This window comes from Protomyctophum bolini (genome assembly GCF_963924005.1).
Source record: "Protomyctophum bolini genome assembly, chromosome: 5".
Taxonomy (NCBI): domain Eukaryota; kingdom Metazoa; phylum Chordata; class Actinopteri; order Myctophiformes; family Myctophidae; genus Protomyctophum; species Protomyctophum bolini.
The window spans coordinates 45906053-45925848 of record NC_137866.1 but is presented as its reverse complement, the minus strand read 5'-3'; the positions used below and the strand labels follow the sequence as shown (position 1 = coordinate 45925848).

The 19796-nt window shown below is 43.6% G+C and overlaps 1 protein-coding gene across 1 annotated transcript; it reads left to right on the top strand.

Annotated features, from left to right (window-relative positions):
* The first annotated feature begins 405 nt into the window (after positions 1 to 405).
* Positions 406 to 19182, top strand: dhx35 (DEAH-box helicase 35). Its single transcript, XM_080763296.1, has 21 exons — positions 406 to 454; positions 1541 to 1668; positions 1857 to 1949; positions 3102 to 3179; positions 4042 to 4146; positions 4220 to 4281; positions 4828 to 4897; positions 5720 to 5779; positions 6414 to 6526; positions 8141 to 8237; positions 8851 to 9009; positions 9603 to 9813; positions 10899 to 11023; positions 11633 to 11687; positions 12255 to 12445; positions 12988 to 13065; positions 14192 to 14321; positions 15042 to 15123; positions 16031 to 16102; positions 16276 to 16387; positions 17066 to 19182. The coding sequence occupies exons 1-21, from the start codon at positions 415 to 417 to the stop codon at positions 17102 to 17104; spliced, it is 2100 nt and encodes a 699-aa protein (XP_080619422.1). The 5' UTR covers positions 406 to 414; the 3' UTR covers positions 17105 to 19182.
* The last annotated feature ends 614 nt before the right edge of the window (positions 19183 to 19796 follow it).

The window sequence follows — 19796 nt, the reverse complement described above, 5'->3', positions numbered from 1 at the left end:
ATAATTTCAGCCAATCAAGAGAGAGTAGGCCTGTACCCATTTATCAGTAGACTCATGTTACTGAACAAACATATAACATTTTAAAATGTTAAATCATGTATAGGTCTATCATAGCTTTAAACATTTAACAGTTCAACTGGATGATCATTTCAGTTCTTCCTCCACAATTTTAATTTCAGATGTCAATGACCAGAAGAATGACATCACTTTCTATAGGCTTTCGTATTTCAGATATCCACAATAATAATAATAATAATATTATATTTTTATATCCTATTAGGGGATATCTTATTGTTAGTAGGTTGGACCAGAGCTAGGTTATTATTATAACATTTCTAACCGCTGAAGTCAAAGAAATCCCAAAGTATGACGTCATTCGTCGACGCGAACATGGCACGTGACGTAGAGGGCAAGATGGCGGCTTCCCCCGCCACGATGAAATTTTGGAAGCCGGGTAAGTATGTCAATATCATGTAAATATCATATCAAACACCTCGCATGGGTGTCCAGTGTCTCCGAGAACGTCTTTGAACGGTAATCGCGTTAGTGGGAGCAACGTAACCGTAGCGTACTCACGTACTGTACGTATAAACTATTCTGACTGTAACGTTAGCTGCGTAAGTCCGTATCTGCTGCGGGCTTCATTCATTCTGCAGCCGGGGATTAAATGCACATTATGCACATATTACATGTGATAAGATCAATGCGACGGACACAATTGAAACACATGTTTATGGGTTAGGTTAGCCTAATAAAGTAAAAGTAGCAAACCGTTAGGTATAACTTGAGTGTGTACAAATGAATAGCGGTTCCATTTTGTTCACTCCCAGGGTTAAACTGTGTCCGGGGTTTTTAAATTTACTGTGTTGTATTGTTCCTGTTTATTTTAAACGTGAAACCAAGATTGGTAATAGTAACACTGGGGTCGTGGTGCAAGGAGCAGCATACTGTAGCAACCTATCTATGTTCCTGCAGGATCTACCTTGGCAAAACCCAACCCTGGTTTATAGTTATTAGGGTTGGTTGGGTTATGGTTAGGGTGGTTAGTGGTGCCAGTTATGAACTTTTAGATCGGCTATTTCCGAGGGATGTTTGCAATTGCACCTGACCACTGGAAAGAATAGGGATGCTGCGGTTCCCTTTAGTTTAACCTATAGCAGTCTTTCTCAATGTGGGGTCCAGGGACCCTTGCCTCCGTGAAGGGGTTCCAAATGGACTCTACGTGTCTGTAAGGGTGTACAGACCTTTGTATAAGAGTTATTTAGGTCTTAATGTTCATGCATTCTTCTGTTTTTAGGTGATAACCTACTCAGTACTCACCACACTGTCACTGACCACAGTGGTTGGGAAAATTATATCATGACGTCACTGAGCCGTGGTGATAAGCGTCTCACTGACTCCAAAACTCTGTTTTTACTAACCACTGCTGTGGTTAGGTTAGCAACTAAACACTGGAGTATGCGTCCCGCTTTATAGGACCCTGGGAACATATAGAGTAACCCCATTGTAACGGTATCTTTACCATCATCATCACGGTCAGGGTCCGAGGCACCTGGGATATCAGAGGAACGGGACCTGTCGAGCGAGACCACCGGCTCTCCCATCATCTTCAACCCTCACACCGCCCTGTCCATCGAGAAGCAGAGACAGAAACTCCCTGTCTTCAAGGTTGGTTAGTTAGTTGGCTGGCTGCCGCTTGCCTCGCTTGATGCTGTGACATTACAAATTGAGTTGAAATGATTTTTACTGCTGCCTGCGACCATATGAAAAGGCGGTGTCACTAATTCCGGATGTCCTAAACGGCTATGTCGGTTCTGCTGAAACCGTTTGCATTGTGTTGTGGTTCCTTCTTCCAGCACAGAAACAACATCTTATACTTGGTGGAGAGCTTCCAGACGGTCATCATTGTGGGAGAGACGGGATGTGGCAAGACAACGCAGATACCTCAGGTTAGTAGTACAGCCAGTAATAAATCTGATTGATTGATTGAGATCCATCTACATACAAGTTCACAACGTGTTGCAATATAGGTTGTCCAATCCATTAGAATTTATTCTGCAATCTGCACCTTTTTTTGATAAGGTCAAGCAAGGGTAATTGGTGGACTAGGAATATTTGGGGTCGGCATCGGAGCCAGAAGCGCCAAGCACTCGGTTCCACAAATTTTGCCTCTTTCTGATATTATGAAATAATGTGGCCAATGTTTCACCAGTTTCTATAGTAGGCTATTTTAGACTTAGATAGCATTTGAAACTATTGAAACTTATAGCATGTCATGTAGACAGCACAATAATTGCATTGTATATAGTCATATCACTTAATTGTAGATATGTATAGCATAGTACAGTAAATATGTATAGTTTATATGTATAGTGTCATTATGTAGATCTGTTCTAGTTAACGTTCTTAGTTTACGCATGTTTCGTGATAAATGCATTTTATATATTTGATGTATTCCCATGCTTTTTTGTTCTTGCCTAATGTAAGTCGCTCTGGACTAAGAGCGTCTGCTAAATGCCTAAATTGTATGCACCAGGCAGGCTAGATGGCTGCAGCTGATGGTAGCAGTGGACTGATCTCCTTCATGTAGCCTAAGCTCCCAGAGCGATTCAACACGACCTTGTCTTGTTGGAATGCTTTAGTAGCGTATTTTTAGCAGGGTTTGGGAACAAATCATCATGTTCTATTACAGCAACACCACATTAGTCATTCATAATAAACACAAGAGCCCGGACCATCTGATGCTAGATTAGATTCCCGATTTTGGAGTATCCTTATCCTAGCCAAATCTGTATCTGGAAAGGTTTTGTGCCAGGGTCCCCTAGAAGAGAAGATTAATGTTAAAATGTTGTTTTTCAAAATCTTAAACAAAACAAATGGCCGATGTACAAGCTCGCAATGCAGTGATGTGATCTTGTGTAGATCTGCTAATTTTGAATAGCCAACACATAAATGGATTAAGTGGTTAAAATAATTGTGATGCTGTGTGTTAACTACTTTTGGAGCCCCCCCTAAGGACACCTGGGGGTCCCCAGACCCCACTTTGAGAACCACTGCTCTAAACACTGTAGTAATCTTTATTTCAACCCGTCTCATTTCAGTACCTCCTGGAAGCTGGATGGGCGGCAGAAGGGAAGGTCATCGGGGTCACTCAGCCCCGGCGCGTGGCTGCTATTTCAGTACGTAAATCGGTCCCACTGGGGACCAAAATGCAATGTGCAACCAAAATGTGTAGTAAACAAAGACCTTGTGATGTCCTATGCTATTACAAAAAATGTCTGTCTGCATCCATTGTTCTCCTTAAAGGGATAGTTCAGATATTTTTTACTTAAGCTGTATGTGTGATAGAGGGGTCAAAAATGAACGAAAGTTGCACTAATATTTTAGAAATGGGTCAACAGGAATATAGTCAGAGAGTCAGAGACTGAGGAAGCTGATTTATTTGTCTCAATTTCCCAAAATCTAAGCCGTTTTTGATTGATTCATTGATTACATTATTTAAATTGTCAGAACAGCAATTCATCAACATGGCATACAAAACACAGACTAATAATAATAATAATAATTTAAACTGTATTTAAACGGTTAGTGGCTTTGAGATGAAGATGGGGTAATGGTTGTGTATTAATTGCTTTTAGAAATGAAAGCTGGCAAGCTATAAATGCAAATGCAGGCCTGGACAGCCTGACACAACACCTAAATATCAGAGCTGCTCAGTGATAGACATTTTTATATCTCTATCAAATACCTATTTCTGTTCTCTGGCCTTTGAATATATAGTTGAGCCTGTTGAGATGATAAGCACTTTGGCCCTCATTTATCAATGGAGTGTACATTCTACCCAGCGTGGGTTTTGGCGTACTAGACAACTCGAATACGACCAAACGACATGGAACGCCAATAAAAATTAAGAAATGAGTTTTCCGAACACCTCTCGCCTCGCTGCCTGTCATGTAAAATAATAAACATAATAATAATAAACTTGAGGTATGACCTAGTAGTAGTAGTAAGTAAATTCATCTCCTTCAATCCACACAACAGGTGGCTAACCGGCTAGCAGAAGAGAGGGGCGCCCTGCTCGGACACGAGGTGGGCTACACCATCCGATTTGACGATTGCTCTGACCCCCAGGCCACCCGGATCAAGGTAGTTACACCTAAAATGGTCATCACAATTTGAATACCTCAGGTTTCCTTCTAATCGTGTCTGTTGATGTCAGTTCCTAACAGATGGCATGCTGGTGCGAGAGATGATGTCGGATCCTCTGCTGAAAAAATACAGGTACTGTACATGATTTAATTGACATTAATACATGCATACTGTACTTCATTGACTGGGGTTCACCAGGGGTCTCTCTTTGGCTCTCTCCTTTTGTCTCTCTATAGTCTACGCTATACCTAATGAAAACGATGCATTGTAAACTTGTAGATCAGCTATAGAGTACCGAAGTCCTGACGTCACTCCCTCTACCCCTGAGGTCACGAAGAGTTTTGTCCCCATAGAAAATCCCAACAGAGAAATCTTAGATTGCATGCATGTGTATTCCAAAAATAAACAAATCACCCCGGCGATTATGTCAGGTATGTGACTCGTTTGTGTTATTGTGTTTTACATTTGCACTTCGGTGCTGTATTTGTGCCAAATGTTTGGCAGTTTTCAACGCGTGTAGCACTGCCCAGAATAGCTGAAGTTGGGGTTCAGAAGGAACCCTATCTCTAAAGAAATGGTAGCGCCCGTAGCGGTATTTCACCATTGTGCCCGTTTTGATATGTGACCGGTTTAATTTGCGGTAACTGTAACTGACCCGTGTGATGTTGTCATTCCCAGCGTTTTGATGTTAGACGAGGCACACGAGAGAACCCTGTACACAGACATAGCAATTGGACTGCTGAAAAAGGTGAATTTGACACTTGAACAAGTGACATTACATCTGTTATATCTTGTATATTTTTTGTTCTTTAGCTCCCAGTAGTATTTTATTTAGGATTCAACGTTTCGACCCCATCATTCCTGATGAAGACGCGCTGGGGTGGCAACGTTTAATCCTTAATAGAATACTACTGGGAGCTTATAAGAACGCTGTGCGGACATCCTACCTTCTTTCTGTATGTATATCTTTTGTTCAGCACCCGTTAACCTTTTTGAGATGTGCGTGTTTCCATTTTGGATCTTCTTCAAATCAAATCAAATTTTATTTATATAGCACATTTAAAAACAACTCTCATTGTACCAAAGTGCTTCACAAGGCACAATATAGTGGAGTACAATACAATACAATACAATACAATACAGTACAATTCAGTGCAGAAGACGTCAATAATAGAACGACAGGCAAATAGGACAAAGTAATCTAAAAGGAAAGGTGCGAGGTCATGTCGGTGATGCAAAGGCTTGTGAATATAAAAATGTTTTAAGTTGTGATTTAAAAGACTCAACGGAGGGCGCAGACCTAGCGGCGAGGGGAATGCTGTTCCACAGTGTGGGGGCTGAGACAGCAAAGGCGCGGTCGCCCCTGAGCCTCTTTTTTCTAAGAGACCCCTGTCTGCTGACCTGAGGGTCCTGGTAGAGGGGGGGATAGGATAGGAGGTCGGTGATGTAGGAGGGGGCCAGCCCATTAAGGGCTTTGTATACAAACAGGAGGGTCAATTTTTCATAATGGCCCTTTTTTTGTTTCCTCCTTTCACTCAATACTCTGTCCTTCCTCCTGACCGTTCAATAGATCCAGAAGAAACGAAGAGACCTCAGATTGATCGTAGCCTCGGCCACGCTGGATGCCAAGGTGAGAGGGATGTGAGAGTGTGTGAGGTGAATAAAATGTTATTTTAATGAATCTGTATGGTAGAGACTATTATAACTTAACACAAATACAGGGGTTGGAGGTGGTGATCTTGTTCCTCTATTGAGGCATTTAAACAGTGGTGTTTGGACAAAGATCCTCTCTCTCTCCATCCACTACCATTGAAATAATGTGTTTTTCAGTTGCTTCGTATTGATATTCTGTGCATTCAATTCTTATTTTAGACTTGGTGTCAGTAAAAAGGAACATCACAGTTGCAGCATGGTGACTGGGCATATCATGTTTGTTTTTAGTTTTTTCCAAAAAATTATGTTTTAGGCAGAAAAAGCCTGCTGGTTAGTCAGACAGGGAGGCTGACAAATGGTATGTTTGTTCGCATAGAATAGACGCTCAACAAAGCCGGAAGCAACACGGTGGATGCGAACTCACAATCTCGCCGCCACCTGAGCTTTTATGTATTTCTGCCATTTTATATTCAGTACTTTTATGCTCCAGTGAATTACACACAATGTTGTATTCAGTAAGAGAAGCTTCAAGCAGGGCTCTGTTGCGTTTGGTTTTGAAATAAAACATTGTGGTCTTCTAAATCTACATGATGCTTCTGTCTGGGATGCAGAAATTCCAAGAGTTCTTCAACCTGAATGAGACTGATGATCCCAGCAAGGACACCTGTGGGATTCTGACGGTGGAGGGACGGACCTTCCCCGTGGACGTGTTCTACACGGTCAGGTACTGATTCCACCAGAACCCCGACCCATGACAGGTCAGGTACTGATTCCACCAGAACACCCCGACCCATGACGGGTCAGGTACTGATTCCACCAGAACCCCGACCCATGACGGGTCAGGTACTGATTCCACCAGAACCCCGACCCATGACGGGTCAGGTACTGATTCCACCAGAACCCTGACCCATGACGGGTCAGGTACTGATTCCACCAGAACCCTGACCCATGACGGGTCAGGTACTGATTCCACCAGAACCCTACCCCGACCCATGACGGGTCAGGTACTGATTCCACCAGAACCCCGACCCATGACAGGTCAGGTACTGATTCCACCAGAACCCCGACCCATGACAGGTCAGGTACTGATTCCACCAGAACCTCGACCCATGACAGGTCAGGTACTGATTCCACCAGAACCCCGACCCATGACGGGTCAGGTACTGATTCCACCAGAACCCTGACCCATGACGGGTCAGGTACTGATTCCACCAGAGCCCCCCGACCCATGACGGGTCAGGTACTGATTCCACCAGAACCCCGACCCATGACGGGTCAGGTACTGATTCCACCAGAACCTCGACCCATGACAGGTCAGGTACTGATTCCACCAGAACCCCCCGACCCATGACAGGTCAGGTACTGATTCCACCAGAACCCCGACCCATGACAGAGTTAGGTACTGATTCCACCAGAACCTCGACCCATGACAGGTCAGGTACTGATTCCACCAGAACCCCTCGACCCATGACGGGTCAGGTACTGATTCCACCAGAACCCCGACCCATGACGGGTCAGGTACTGATTCCATCAGAACCCCGACCCATGACGGGTCAGGTACTGATTCCATCAGAACCCCGACCCATGACTGGTCAGGTACTGATTCCACCAGAACCCCGACCCATGACGGGTCAGGTACTGATTCCACCAGAACCCCGACCCATGACGGGTCAGGTACTGATTCCACCAGAACCCTGACCCATGACGGGTCAGGTACTGATTCCACCAGAACCCCGACCCCGACCCAGGTTTCTGCTCTGTGTGAAGTTTATTGAGACAACTTAACTTGTAGTGATTTGGCCCTATAATAATAACATTTAATTGAAAATGATGACATGCCCCAAATAGGGGCACCACCAGGTTGAAAGTGATTCATTCATATGGCCAGATTGCTTGCCATCATCATATCATCATCATCATACTATAATTAAGTCAATGTCTGTCTGAATGTGTGTCAGAAACACTGTCGTAGTTCCTCACTACCTGCACCAATCACTCCCACTTCTCACACAGGCATTGACCATAATAATATGGAGGTCTTAACGAAGCCCTTTCCCCCATTTACCACATTCAAAATTAATAATTACTTTATTAGTGCATAAAATGTTCCCCATCTACTTACATGGGAAAACGCGCAACCTCACACCTCCGCCCCTTAGCGACACCTGCATCACAGGCCACCGTTCTCACCGTCACCCCACTGGCATGCTTCCTCTAGCTACCGCCGCAACACAACAAACTGGCCTATACAATTTTGCGCCGCCATCTTCCTCCTCCCCCTAGCGACACCTGCATCACGTGTGTGTGTGTGTGTGTGTGTGTGTGTCTCTGCTCTCAGTCCGGTGCCAGACTACGTGAAGGCCACGGTGGAGACCGTGATGAAGATCCATGAGACGGAGGACGATGGAGACGTCTTGGCCTTCCTCACCGGGCAGGTTAGTTTTTCTTCCCTAAAATAGCAGACCTACAAGCTCGTAGCGCGCCACTCGGTGGCGCGCTACGAGCTTGTAGATCTGCTATTTTTCAATAGCTAAAGCATAACAAAAATGGGTTAACACTCACACTTCATCCCCCAGATTTGGCACAAATATGGCGATGAATTCATTCTATTATGCCCTAATTCCTTACCTAGCAGCCATCAAAAAGTTCCACTCCCTCCTTACCCTCCTTCAAAACGGCCATAGAAGAGCACCTTTGATGATCTTGATGAATAGATTTAAATGACTACGTAAAAATGGAGATATGTTTTGCCAAAGGGACTTTTGTTGTGGCAGATTTTATTTGTCAAGCTTGGGACAGAAAAGACAGAGTACTCTGTATAAATCTGAGTTGTAATGTAATGAATTATGTAATGTAAACATGCTGTAAATGCGTGAATTATGTAATCATGCTGTAAATGCAATTGTGAAATGGTGTCTTATAAACCCATGAGGGTTGGGCACATTGTGTGCAGGACACGGAAATAAATAATCAATCAATCAATAGAATACACCGTAGAGGTTTAGTGCCATCAAGCTGTGTGTGTGTGTTTTATTGATGCTGTTGTAGGACGAGGTGGAAAAGGTGGCGTCTCTTCTTCAGGACCAGGCCCGGTCTCTGTCACGCCACGGCATGAAGAAATACCTGCGGGTTCTGCCCATGTACGCTGGTCTGCCTTATGCCGAGCAGATGAAGGTCTTTGAGAGGGCGCCCCATAACTGTCGGAAGGTGAATGTCACGCACTCCGTTTGATTTCTTGTGAATAAAGGGGCTGGAGTCCACCACACCAATATCGATGATGCTAATTCATGCTTTTAACTCGTTAAGGCCTGAGGCCCATTCTAAGAATGTCTTCTGAATCAGTAGTTTTCTGAAAAACATGTTGCTGTACATGTTTCTTTATCAGTGGTGCTCAAACATTTTCCAGTCAAGGACCCCACTAAATGACAGGTATTTGGCCGTAGACCTAGCTGACAGCTGGCCGCCCCAGTATTCTTGGAGTGGATGGCCCTTTAAATCTGAGATATTGTAAGACTTCGCTTATAGTAAAAGCGATTATAGAAATCAACGGTACTACTCGGCACGATAGTTGCTTCATACTGTATTTTATTCATATTTTGGATTATAATGCACAATGTGACGCAATGCATTGTGCTACAGTTAGGCCTTCTTCACAATGCAAACATTAGGTAGAAAGTCAAGTTGCTGTGTTTATCAGTCTACTGGTATTCTCCATTTATAATGCTCTTCATATACGTTTTGGCCGTTCGGGTGACGCAGTGTTAATAAATGTTTACCTGGCCCTCTCTACACATTCTCAGGTGATCGTGGCCACCAACATAGCGGAGACCTCCATCACCATAAACGGCGTCGTGTTTGTGATCGACTGTGCGTTCGTGAAGCTGCGAGCCTACAACCCTCGCACGGCCATCGAGTCCCTGGTGGTCACGCCCATCTCCAAGGCCTCGGCCAGTCAGAGGACGGGCAGAGGCGGGCGCAACCGCCCCGGGAAATGTTTCAGACTGTACACGGGTATGTGTGAACTACAGTTAATCTAACTAATTCGTTATAGAAATAAAATGGAATCAATTTGGGGTTACTGCATTGCCTATTTTTCTCGCTTCAAATGTTTTCAAAAACATTCTTGAGAGCAATGTTTAGCTTGTGCATTTGTTTACATGGCTCTACCATGTTGGATAGCAGGTGCTCTGAGCTGGGGCAAGAAAACTCCTAGAGCAGGAGTCTCTTCCTGGTTTTTGAGGGGCGCTAGCCCCTCCTATATACAGGTTTAATGTGTGTTTTTAGTTTGTTTTAAAAACGCCATTGACAATGAAGGGAAAATTTACGCCATCTTGTCCCTAACACAAACATTAAATGGTGGCGTGTCGTGCCCCAAGCCGGCGTAACTGGCTGACGGTCATATATATGGTGGCATTCCTCAACATGTCTCTATTAGAGAAATGCTGCATCAGTAAAAAGCTGCTTTTCCAGTGGAGCGGCACTGCAATCTGTCATGGCTCTCTACACTGTTTCTCTTTCTCCTCGTCTAGCCTGATTTATACTTAGTTGGTACACGCTACAGAGGGAGGTACAGTATTACAAGCTCACAATGCGACATGTTGTGAACCTTTATTGCACCTGTGAAGAAAGTAGGTGAACCGGGCTGGAAGTAGGAAGAGTTATTCTGTGTGCATACAGTATAGCCCATTGACTTTCTCTCTGTCGTAGGAAGAGTTATTCTGTGTGCATACAGTATAGCCCATTGAAGAGTTATTCTGTGTGCAAACTGTGCATACAGTATAGCCCATTGAAGAGTTATTCTGTGTGCATACAGTATAGCCCATTGAAGAGTTATTCTGTGTGCATACAGTATAGCCCATTGAAGAGTTATTCTGTGTGCATACAGTATATCCATTGAAGAGTTATTCTGTGTGCATACAGTATAGCCCATTGACTTTCTCTCTGTGTGCATACAGTATAGCCCATTGAAGAGTTATTCTGTGTGCATACAGTAGAACCCATTGACTTTCTCTCTGTGTGCATACAGTATAGCCCATTGACTTTCTCTCTGTGTGCATACAGTATAGCCCATTGACTGTCTCTATGTCATCCACCAGAGGAGGACTTTGAGAAGCTTCCGGCCACCACGGTGCCAGAGATGCAGCGCACCAACCTGGCCCCGGTCATCCTGCAGCTCAAAGCCCTGGGCATCGACAACGTGCTGCGCTTCAGCTTCCTCTCTGTGAATACCTGACCTCAACATAGCACACAACAACAACAACATAGAACACAACAGTCTCCAGTATCACAAAAATCACACCTGTGTGAACCAAGTGGTGCATGGCTCTTCATGGTTTGGTCCATTAGCGCGATCTTCGGAGGTTTTTGCTGATAATCCGGTGGTCTAGATGGAAACATCGGTGCTTTCTAGAGCAAGGATGGCTATACTTTAGCTCGCTAGCATTGACGCAATTTATGTAGCAACAACAGCCACACACCAGTGGTGCACGCGCACATGCACGGCACTACACACACGGGTGCAGGTGCGTGCGCACACCAGTGGTGCACGCGCACGCATGCGCACACCACTCGTGCTCATTGACACAAACGGGTACATACACGGACATTGCGAGCTGGTTGTAGAAGTGGTTGCACCACAAAAACTGTTTGTTCAGTGCAGCTAATGGCTGAAGGGACAAAACTCTTACTAAAAATGCCATTTCAAAGAGATAGATAAGGGGTTAATATGGTTAAAGTGGGTTTAAAGGCATGTGGCATTATATTTTTAAATGATAAACTTTGTAATTAAATTGCTGTACTTGACATAACCTCCTGTGTTGTAATTGAACAGCCTCCCCCAGCCCAGACCATGGTCCAGGCTCTGGAGCTGCTCTACGCTCTAGGAGGTAAGAAATGACTCATTTTTTCAACCGGTGTCAATTGCCTGAGCTGTAATGCTGGGCGCTACTCTCCCTCTGCCAAACTGGGGAGAGCCCCGAAATGAGCTCATGCTTCCTTCAATGCAATGAGCAGGCCGTTTCTTATCACCCGACGGTGGGAGTTTCCCTGGTTGGACGTAGCGCGTGGATGGAACACGTTATTCCAACCTGTTCCCTTTCCCCTCCATCATATTACATATTATATGTAAAAATATATATTTATATAATATATACATTCAAAGATTTGCAAAGAAATAGCAGCTCATAGCACGGCACTGACATTTATAAAATCCTAATAGTCTGTCTCGGATATTTCATATAAAAGCAAAGGTTAAAGCCTCAATCTGCGATTTCTTCATCAGTTTGGAGAACAGCAGGAACAATGTTACTAATACAGTACATCACTAAGTAGTACGTATTGTGTTAATTGTTTTGGAAACGGTGCTAGTGTGGGGCGGCACATTAGGACTTTGCCATACAAACATTTTCAGTTGTGAGATTTTATTTTGTTTTAATCCGTGTGTGTGTTGGCAGGCCTGGACCAGTATGGCCGGCTGACTGACCCCATGGGCGTGCGGATGGCAGAGTTCCCTCTCAGCCCCATGTTTGCCAAGATGCTCCTGGAGTCGGGGAACTTCGGCTGCTCCAAAGAGATCGTCACCATCGCCGCCATGATGCAGATTCAGAACATCTTTGTCGTGCCGCCCAATCAGAAGAAAGCTGCTGTGAGTTGAAACTAGAGGGTTTTCTAAATCTGACGCAATACTTTGGTACTGGGGAACCATAATTCCACCAGGGGTCCAAAATGGACCCCCATGGGTCTGTATAACTCCCAAGAGTGTAGTACAAATGGACCCGTTTGTACACTCTCATAGTTCAATGAACACAGATTTTACAGTGTAGAGAGGGGACTCAGACGTCCTTGGAACTAATGCATATCAAACTGGGGGTCCTTGGGGAAAGAAAGAAAAGGTTGAGAATCACTGTTGTGTACATCGTCACAGAGGAGTACTTCATAAAACATAACTACGTGTACATGGTCACAGAGGAGTACTTCATAAAACATAACCACATCTGTGATGTTTGACTCTGTTGTGTACATGGTCACAGAGGAGTACTTCATAAAACGTTGAGAATCACTGTTGTGTACATGGTCACAGAGGAGTACTTCATAAAACATAACTACAGGTTGAGAATCACTTGTGTACATGGTCACAGAGGAGTACTTCATAAAACATAACCACATCTGTGATGTTTGACTCTGCAGGCTAGAGAACACAGGAAGTTTGCAGTGGCTGAGGGAGATCATCTCACCATGCTGAACGTGTATGAAGCATTCATCAAGGTATGTGGACAAAAGATACTTGGCTGTGCAATACGGTACACGGGTACACAACAGTAACCTATGACAGAGAATCTCTCTTGTCTTGAGTGTGTGTGGGGATCAGTGTTTGGCAATATTACTTAGGAAAAGTACAAAGTACTGCGTAACACCAGTTAATGAGGTAATGTGGTCATTCTAATAATCAATGATGGAAAAAAACAACTATCTTAGTTACAGTAGTAGGTGGTTTGGTGGGCAGTTTGAGGATCTTTTATATTTTTGGTTCAAATTTGATAAAGACCCAGACACAGACATCATGGTTGTTCTTTTTTTATTTTTATAAATTGAGATGGTTTCTGCCCAACGGCAACGACATATAGGGTATAAAGCTTTTTGAAACAAATGGCAGTAATCTTTTGCAGTCACAACAATTAGCCGCATTTTCCCCAACACTATTTAAATAGTATATGTGCAGTACATCTACGCATCTACGCCATCTACGGTATGTCAGAGGTCTACTTGGTTACACAATGGTTAGTAGGTCTTGTAGTGGTTGGGAGTCCTTGGGTGGTTACTTGTGTTCCATTGGCTAACCTTTGCTATGACCCTTGTCTCTCTCCGTTGTCTTCAGCACCAGAAGAGTTCCCAGTGGTGTCAAAGAGATTCTATATAAAGAGGCGACACTCTCAAATATTTGGAATCACCACTAGATGGCGCATCGGTAGCGCTTTGACGTCATCACACCAAGATGGCGGCGGGAGAGGATAATCTTAGAAGTGGAATAGAATGACTTCAAAGACTCTTTTTGGAAGCGTTCGGAAAGAGCGCACTGTGCAATGCAAACTAATACGAGAGTGAGCTCCCGGTGAGCATTTGCGAACGCACCTATGTTTTTTAGAGCAACCGGAAGTTGCGTCATCACACCAATATGGCGGAGGCACTGGGCGCTGGTTGTTACTATGGGGTTTAATGAGAGTGTCGCCTCTTTATATAGAATCTCTTTGGTGGTGTCAGGAACACTTTCTATTGGCTAACCTTTGACCCTTGTCTCTCTCTGTTCTCTCCAGCACCAGAAGAGTTCCCAGTGGTGTCAGGAACACTTTCTATTGGCTAACCTTTGACCCTTGTCTCTCTCTGTTCTCTCCAGCACCAGAAGAGTTCCCAGTGGTGTCAGGAACACTTTCTAAACTACAAGGGTCTCCTGCGAGCCGTGACGGTCCGAGAGCAGCTGCGCCGGCTCATGAACAAGTTCAAAGTGCCGCGTAACACCAGTGAAGGTGTGTGTGTGTGTGTGTTGTCATTGGATTCCATAGAAGTATGTAGAACAGTAGCTCTGGTCCATGTTACTCTCAACTTCCGGCACTCACATGAACGCAGACCAGCCTCTCCTCTTTAGCGTAAATAAAAATAACGTTTTTGCTACTGACCAAAACAAAGGCGGGTTGTGTCATTAGAAAGCCTACTTTCCTTAGTGGACGCACTCTGAGCCCCCCACCACATGTGTGTACAGTATATATATATATATATATATATTTCCTCTGGTGAAAATAAATCGCTTTCTGGCCAAAAAGTACCGTTTATACGTGTGGTGGGGGGCTCAGAGTGTTTCCACTAAGGAAAGTAGGCTTTCTAATGACACAACCTGCCTTTTGTTTTGGTGAGTAGCAAAAACGTTCTATTTATTTACGCTAAAGAGGAGAGGCTGGTCTGCATTCATGAAGAGCGGCGGAAGTTGAGAGTAACATAGCTCTAAATGCAACGCATTAGAGCTATGGACCAGAGCTAGTAAGAGCAGCAGGAACAGTATTACTAAAACGTCATAATTAGAGCTACGGTGTAAATTGTTGAGTAAAGCACGCTAGTGTGGAGGACATCTTTCACACAGGATTTAGGACTGAAAATGTGGGATTTTTTTGCTTTCATCTGTCCCATCATGTATTACCATGTGCCGTTGAAGACATTGTTCATTAATATTTCTGCCGTTTTGTGTTGTCCAGGTGACCCTGATGTGATCCTGAAGTGCATTGCTGTCGGGTTCTTTGCCAACGCGGCCCGCATTCACCATTCAGGATCCTACAGGTAGGAGACCTATATATTATTATTATTATTATTATTATTATTACTACAGTTAGGAGACCGTGGAGAAAGGAAGATAAGTGATTTGCATTTGTCCGTACAATATTAAACTGTTGTCAGATGGGACGATGGCTGATTTAAGCAGTCACACATGGCCTGAGTCAGAGCTAGAAGATGTGACGGCACACCTGTTGTGTCAGCCATCACCAAACACACACTCGGCCGGGTATTAAAAACCTTTTTAATACCGCTAAAATATATTAAATGTTTTAATTACAAGGCCATTACTGCATCAAAAATGATAGGTCAAACATTGTCCAAAATGTTCCTCGCATTAGTTTTGCACGAAAAACACTCCTTGGGCTAAAAACAATCGGCAGTGTATGTGAATCGGCTGATTTAAGCAGTCACACATGGCCTGAGTCAGAGCTAGAAGATGTGACGGCACACCTGTTGTGTCAGCCATCACCAAACACACACTCGGCCGGGTATTAAAAACCTTTTTAATACCGCTAAAATATATTAAATGTTTTAATTACAAGGCCATTACTGCATCAAAAATGATAGGTCAAACATTGTCCAAAATGTTCCTCGCATTAGTTTTGCACGAAAAACACTCCTTGGGCTAAAAACAATCGGCACAAATGTGATGAGGTCAGCACATTTTGGGCACATTTGGGCAAGTGCAAACGACAGATTTAACAAAAGAAGCCTGTTGGCTGCTGGAGTATCCGAGAACTCCAAGTGCTCCTCAGGGTGGGGTGTTCCCACTTCCCAGTTAAAATATGTTTTTTTGGCGGGGTCTCGGCCTGAAAAGATTGAGAAACCTAACTGATGACAACTATGGCGAGCTTGACGTCTGATTGAAACGGTCACAATGATATGACAAACCGCTGCCTCTCCCTCTCAGGACTCTGCGTGACGACCGTGAGCTCCTCGTCCACCCCAACTCTGTGCTGTTCGGGGAGACCCCTCCAAAATGGTACGTTATTTATTCTGTGTCATGTACGTCACTGATACATGTATATGTGTATTGTATTTCCTACAATTCACATACACTATATTGCAGCAATTCATGACAAAATAATAGTATTTTTATTATTTAACTTTTAATATTTTGGGGTCATCTTAAATATATCACATTCTGTCCTCCAGGGTTATCTTCAATGAAGTGGTTCAGACTTCAAAGTACTACATGCGTGATGTGACTGCGGTTGAATCATCGTGGTTGGTTGAATTGGCGCCCCACTTCTACAAGCAGGCTAAGGTAGGCCAGAGAAAGGAACACACTCATCCTGTGTTGTTTACTTGTTTTGCACCTCACCTGTGTCCACGACTGATTTCAGTCATTTGAAGCATGTCTTCAATGGAAGCAAGTCGCACAACGAAATTAGACGATACATGCTCTCAATGCTTTCAAGCTTGTAGATAAGCTATTGTCGCTTATTATATTAAGATTTATTAGAACATTTGAAGTGTTCAAACTAGCTGCTAGCAATATGACCAGAAGCTATCTTCCTTAAAACCCTCATGGTCGGCCCGGGCGGCTGGCGTAGCTGTCTGGGCACCGTGGCTGGTAATCCAGTCTGGCAGTGTGCCGCGGGTTCGACTCCCGATCCACCTTGGCTGGTAATCCAGTCTGGCAGTGTGCCGCGGGTTCGACTCCCGATCCCGACGGCCTTTACTGCGTCACCCCCCACCCCCCCATCTCGCTTTGATTTCTTCACCTGGTTGGCAGTATGTAAAACAGCAGGAACAATATTACTAAACCCAACTTTGGATATTTTGTTATTCTTTAGGAAACCTTTCAGTTGTGAGATTTGATTTTGTTTTAATCCGCGGGCTGCTTATTTTCTTAGCGATCTTTATATATATCCTTTTTTGGGATTAATGTACTTGTGTCTAAAAGAGGCCTAGGATTGAACACGTCTCTTCTTTCTTCCAGCATGGGTCACTGGCCAGCAAGAGATCTCGGATCCTCTAAGAAGTGGAGCTCAGCCCAACACTCTACGACACTGCTATGACAGAAAGAAATGGAGAGCACCTCATTTAACACACACTGTGCCCTATCCATCACACTGTATATAAAAGAAGATTGTACAATGTATTTATTTTACATCTCCATCCAAGGGCCCAAAGCTTGCTGGAAAGGACACCAGTGAGTGGCACATCGTTGAGCCTCAACTTGGCTAAGTGTGGAATCTGTTCGTCTCAGTTTAATATCCGATTGTTGTTGATGAGCCTGTGCGGATGAAGATGAAGTGATAGTGTGTAGTATATCGACTGATTTAGTTGCAGGCTGGTGTCTTGCACTAAAAAGAGACTGCCGTAGTCCATAACGACAACGATGAGAATAACAGCACCGTCCTCCCAAAGTGCAAACGGCAACATCCAAAGGACGGGAATGAACTGGCATCAAGCTTGCATCTAACTGGCTTCCAGTGGCCACATTACACTTAATGAACAGAATACTCAAGTAGATCATCTTTCTTTCGGTGGGAGACACAATGCACTGCCAAGTCTTAAGTCGGGGCTTAAATGTTGTTTGGTTCAGTATGTTCCCCACTGGTGTCCATCCTAGCATTGGCCATACAGTAGTGACCCTCCACCTGTGTACATATCAGAGCAAGGCTGAGATCCAGGGAATGAGTTCTGGGTTTCTCTGCTTCCATTTTTATTTTTTTAATGCTGTAGTATTTTTGTTGTTCTTCCAGTTGGCATCAGCATAACTCGGGGAAAATAAACTCAAGACAAAGTGAAGATGTTATATTTTGAGCGACTTAACGTGGTTTTATCTTTCGGTTTTAAAGGTTCAAAGTTTGCTTTTTCCCAAATTCGCCTGGGTGCCTTTATGTTTATTAATTGGTTTGCGATATCAACATGTTGGATACAGAAACGAAGCTTCAAATCAGATCTCATACCTTCATTCACCCCCCCCCCCCCCCCCCCCCCGAGATTTAAGACCTTTTCAGGACTTTTTCTGGAGTGGAAACTGTGTAATGCGGTTTCCTTTGTTTGGAAGATTGTACAGCTAATGTGAAAACTGTGAAAGAAGCACTTGGGACAGTTTGTCCGATAACTCTTTCTTGCCACTTAACTTCTGACTAGTTCAAAACACAGTGGCCTTTCTACCTCTTGGTGCCAATTCTTTTCTATTAGCCATGATATTTCACATTTCATGTTCATATGGAATGTGCAAATATACCGCGCAAATACAAAGCAGTGCAATCAAAACAACTCACTAATCAAGTGCCATTTTGTTCCCATGATGATGTGAAGCAACAAATGAAACAATAGCGCTCATGTTTTTAGCCATGTCTGTTTGGCCAATCGCGACAGTGGTTCTTTTTCCATCACAATCACATTGTCATGCGCATTTCATTAATTAATACTGCCACAATCGTGTATTTGGTATTATAATGAGTCACCATTTTTGCCTCTTCCATTCCATAACGGCAACAATTCCATGCATTTTACATTCCTACGTTTGCCTTTATTTGTATACTTAGTAAATGTTAAGTTGGAGAAGTATTTGGCTCTGAAAACTTCAGAAAGTCTCAGTGAGGAATTGAACAAAGGGTGTCATTTTTATCCATATTAGGACCTGCTTTCATATCGGTAAAGGTTACTGTCCTGACCTTTTTGACTTATGTCTGCATGGTTTCCATAACAGTAGGTTAACTTCAGACCAGTGAAGAAACACGCTAATCAAACTTGAGAAATAACGCCATCAAAATAAGTGCAATCCAATTAGTCGAGTCTATTAAGTGGAAGCACTCTTGCATGTTAAAATGGTACTCCTAAGGTACACTTTAAGATCACCATGTAGCTTTAAAAAAAAAAAGAAATGTAGCCAAACATGTAGCCGCAAAACAAAAGAAGAAATTGTTTACTCCCATTTTGTGCTGATACTCCCGAACGTGTGTGCAGAGTAGACAACACTTGTCTGTCACACAATCTGTAGAACTGTAGTTGACTCAAGTCCTGAGGAAAGATATCTGTAATCCTTGACATCTCTAAAACACACATCTTCAAATAAAGCCTTATGGTCGTGCACTGAAATACCTGACCCTAGTCTTTTATTTACAGTGGTTCTCAAAGTGGCCGGGGGGATTCGGGAACCTCCACGTTTTGAAATTGTATAGGTCAGCTATTAATGACAATAATGTAGATTGTAGAACATAGATCTTCTCTTCTGGGCGGGTCCCTCGCACAAAATCTTTAAAAAAAGGGGTGCACCCCAGCCAAAATACATATGAAAGTGGGGGTCCTTGACTTGAAAACGTTTGATAACCACTGGCTTTATTACATTTAATTTAATACATCCAATGTCATTGTCTGACAGTTGTTTGGTTGTTGCTGTTTTCCACCAGAAGGTGGCAGTGTTCAATCATAAATGTGAAGTTTCTCCAGCGTATGACTGTGATGACTATTTGGAGGAGTAGCCTATACTTTGTATTTTCACTGCGAAAGGCGCCCTATTAAATGTCTACTTCTGTCTATGCCAGGGGTCTTCAACAGGGGGTCTTCAACAGTTGGTCCTCAGAGTTACTACAGGGGGTCTTCAACAGGGGGTCCTCAGAGTTACTACAGGGGGCCCTGCACCAAATCTTTGTGTGATACTGTGATCATAGGCTATATTTTATTTTACATTAACCACTTGAACCCTGGAATCC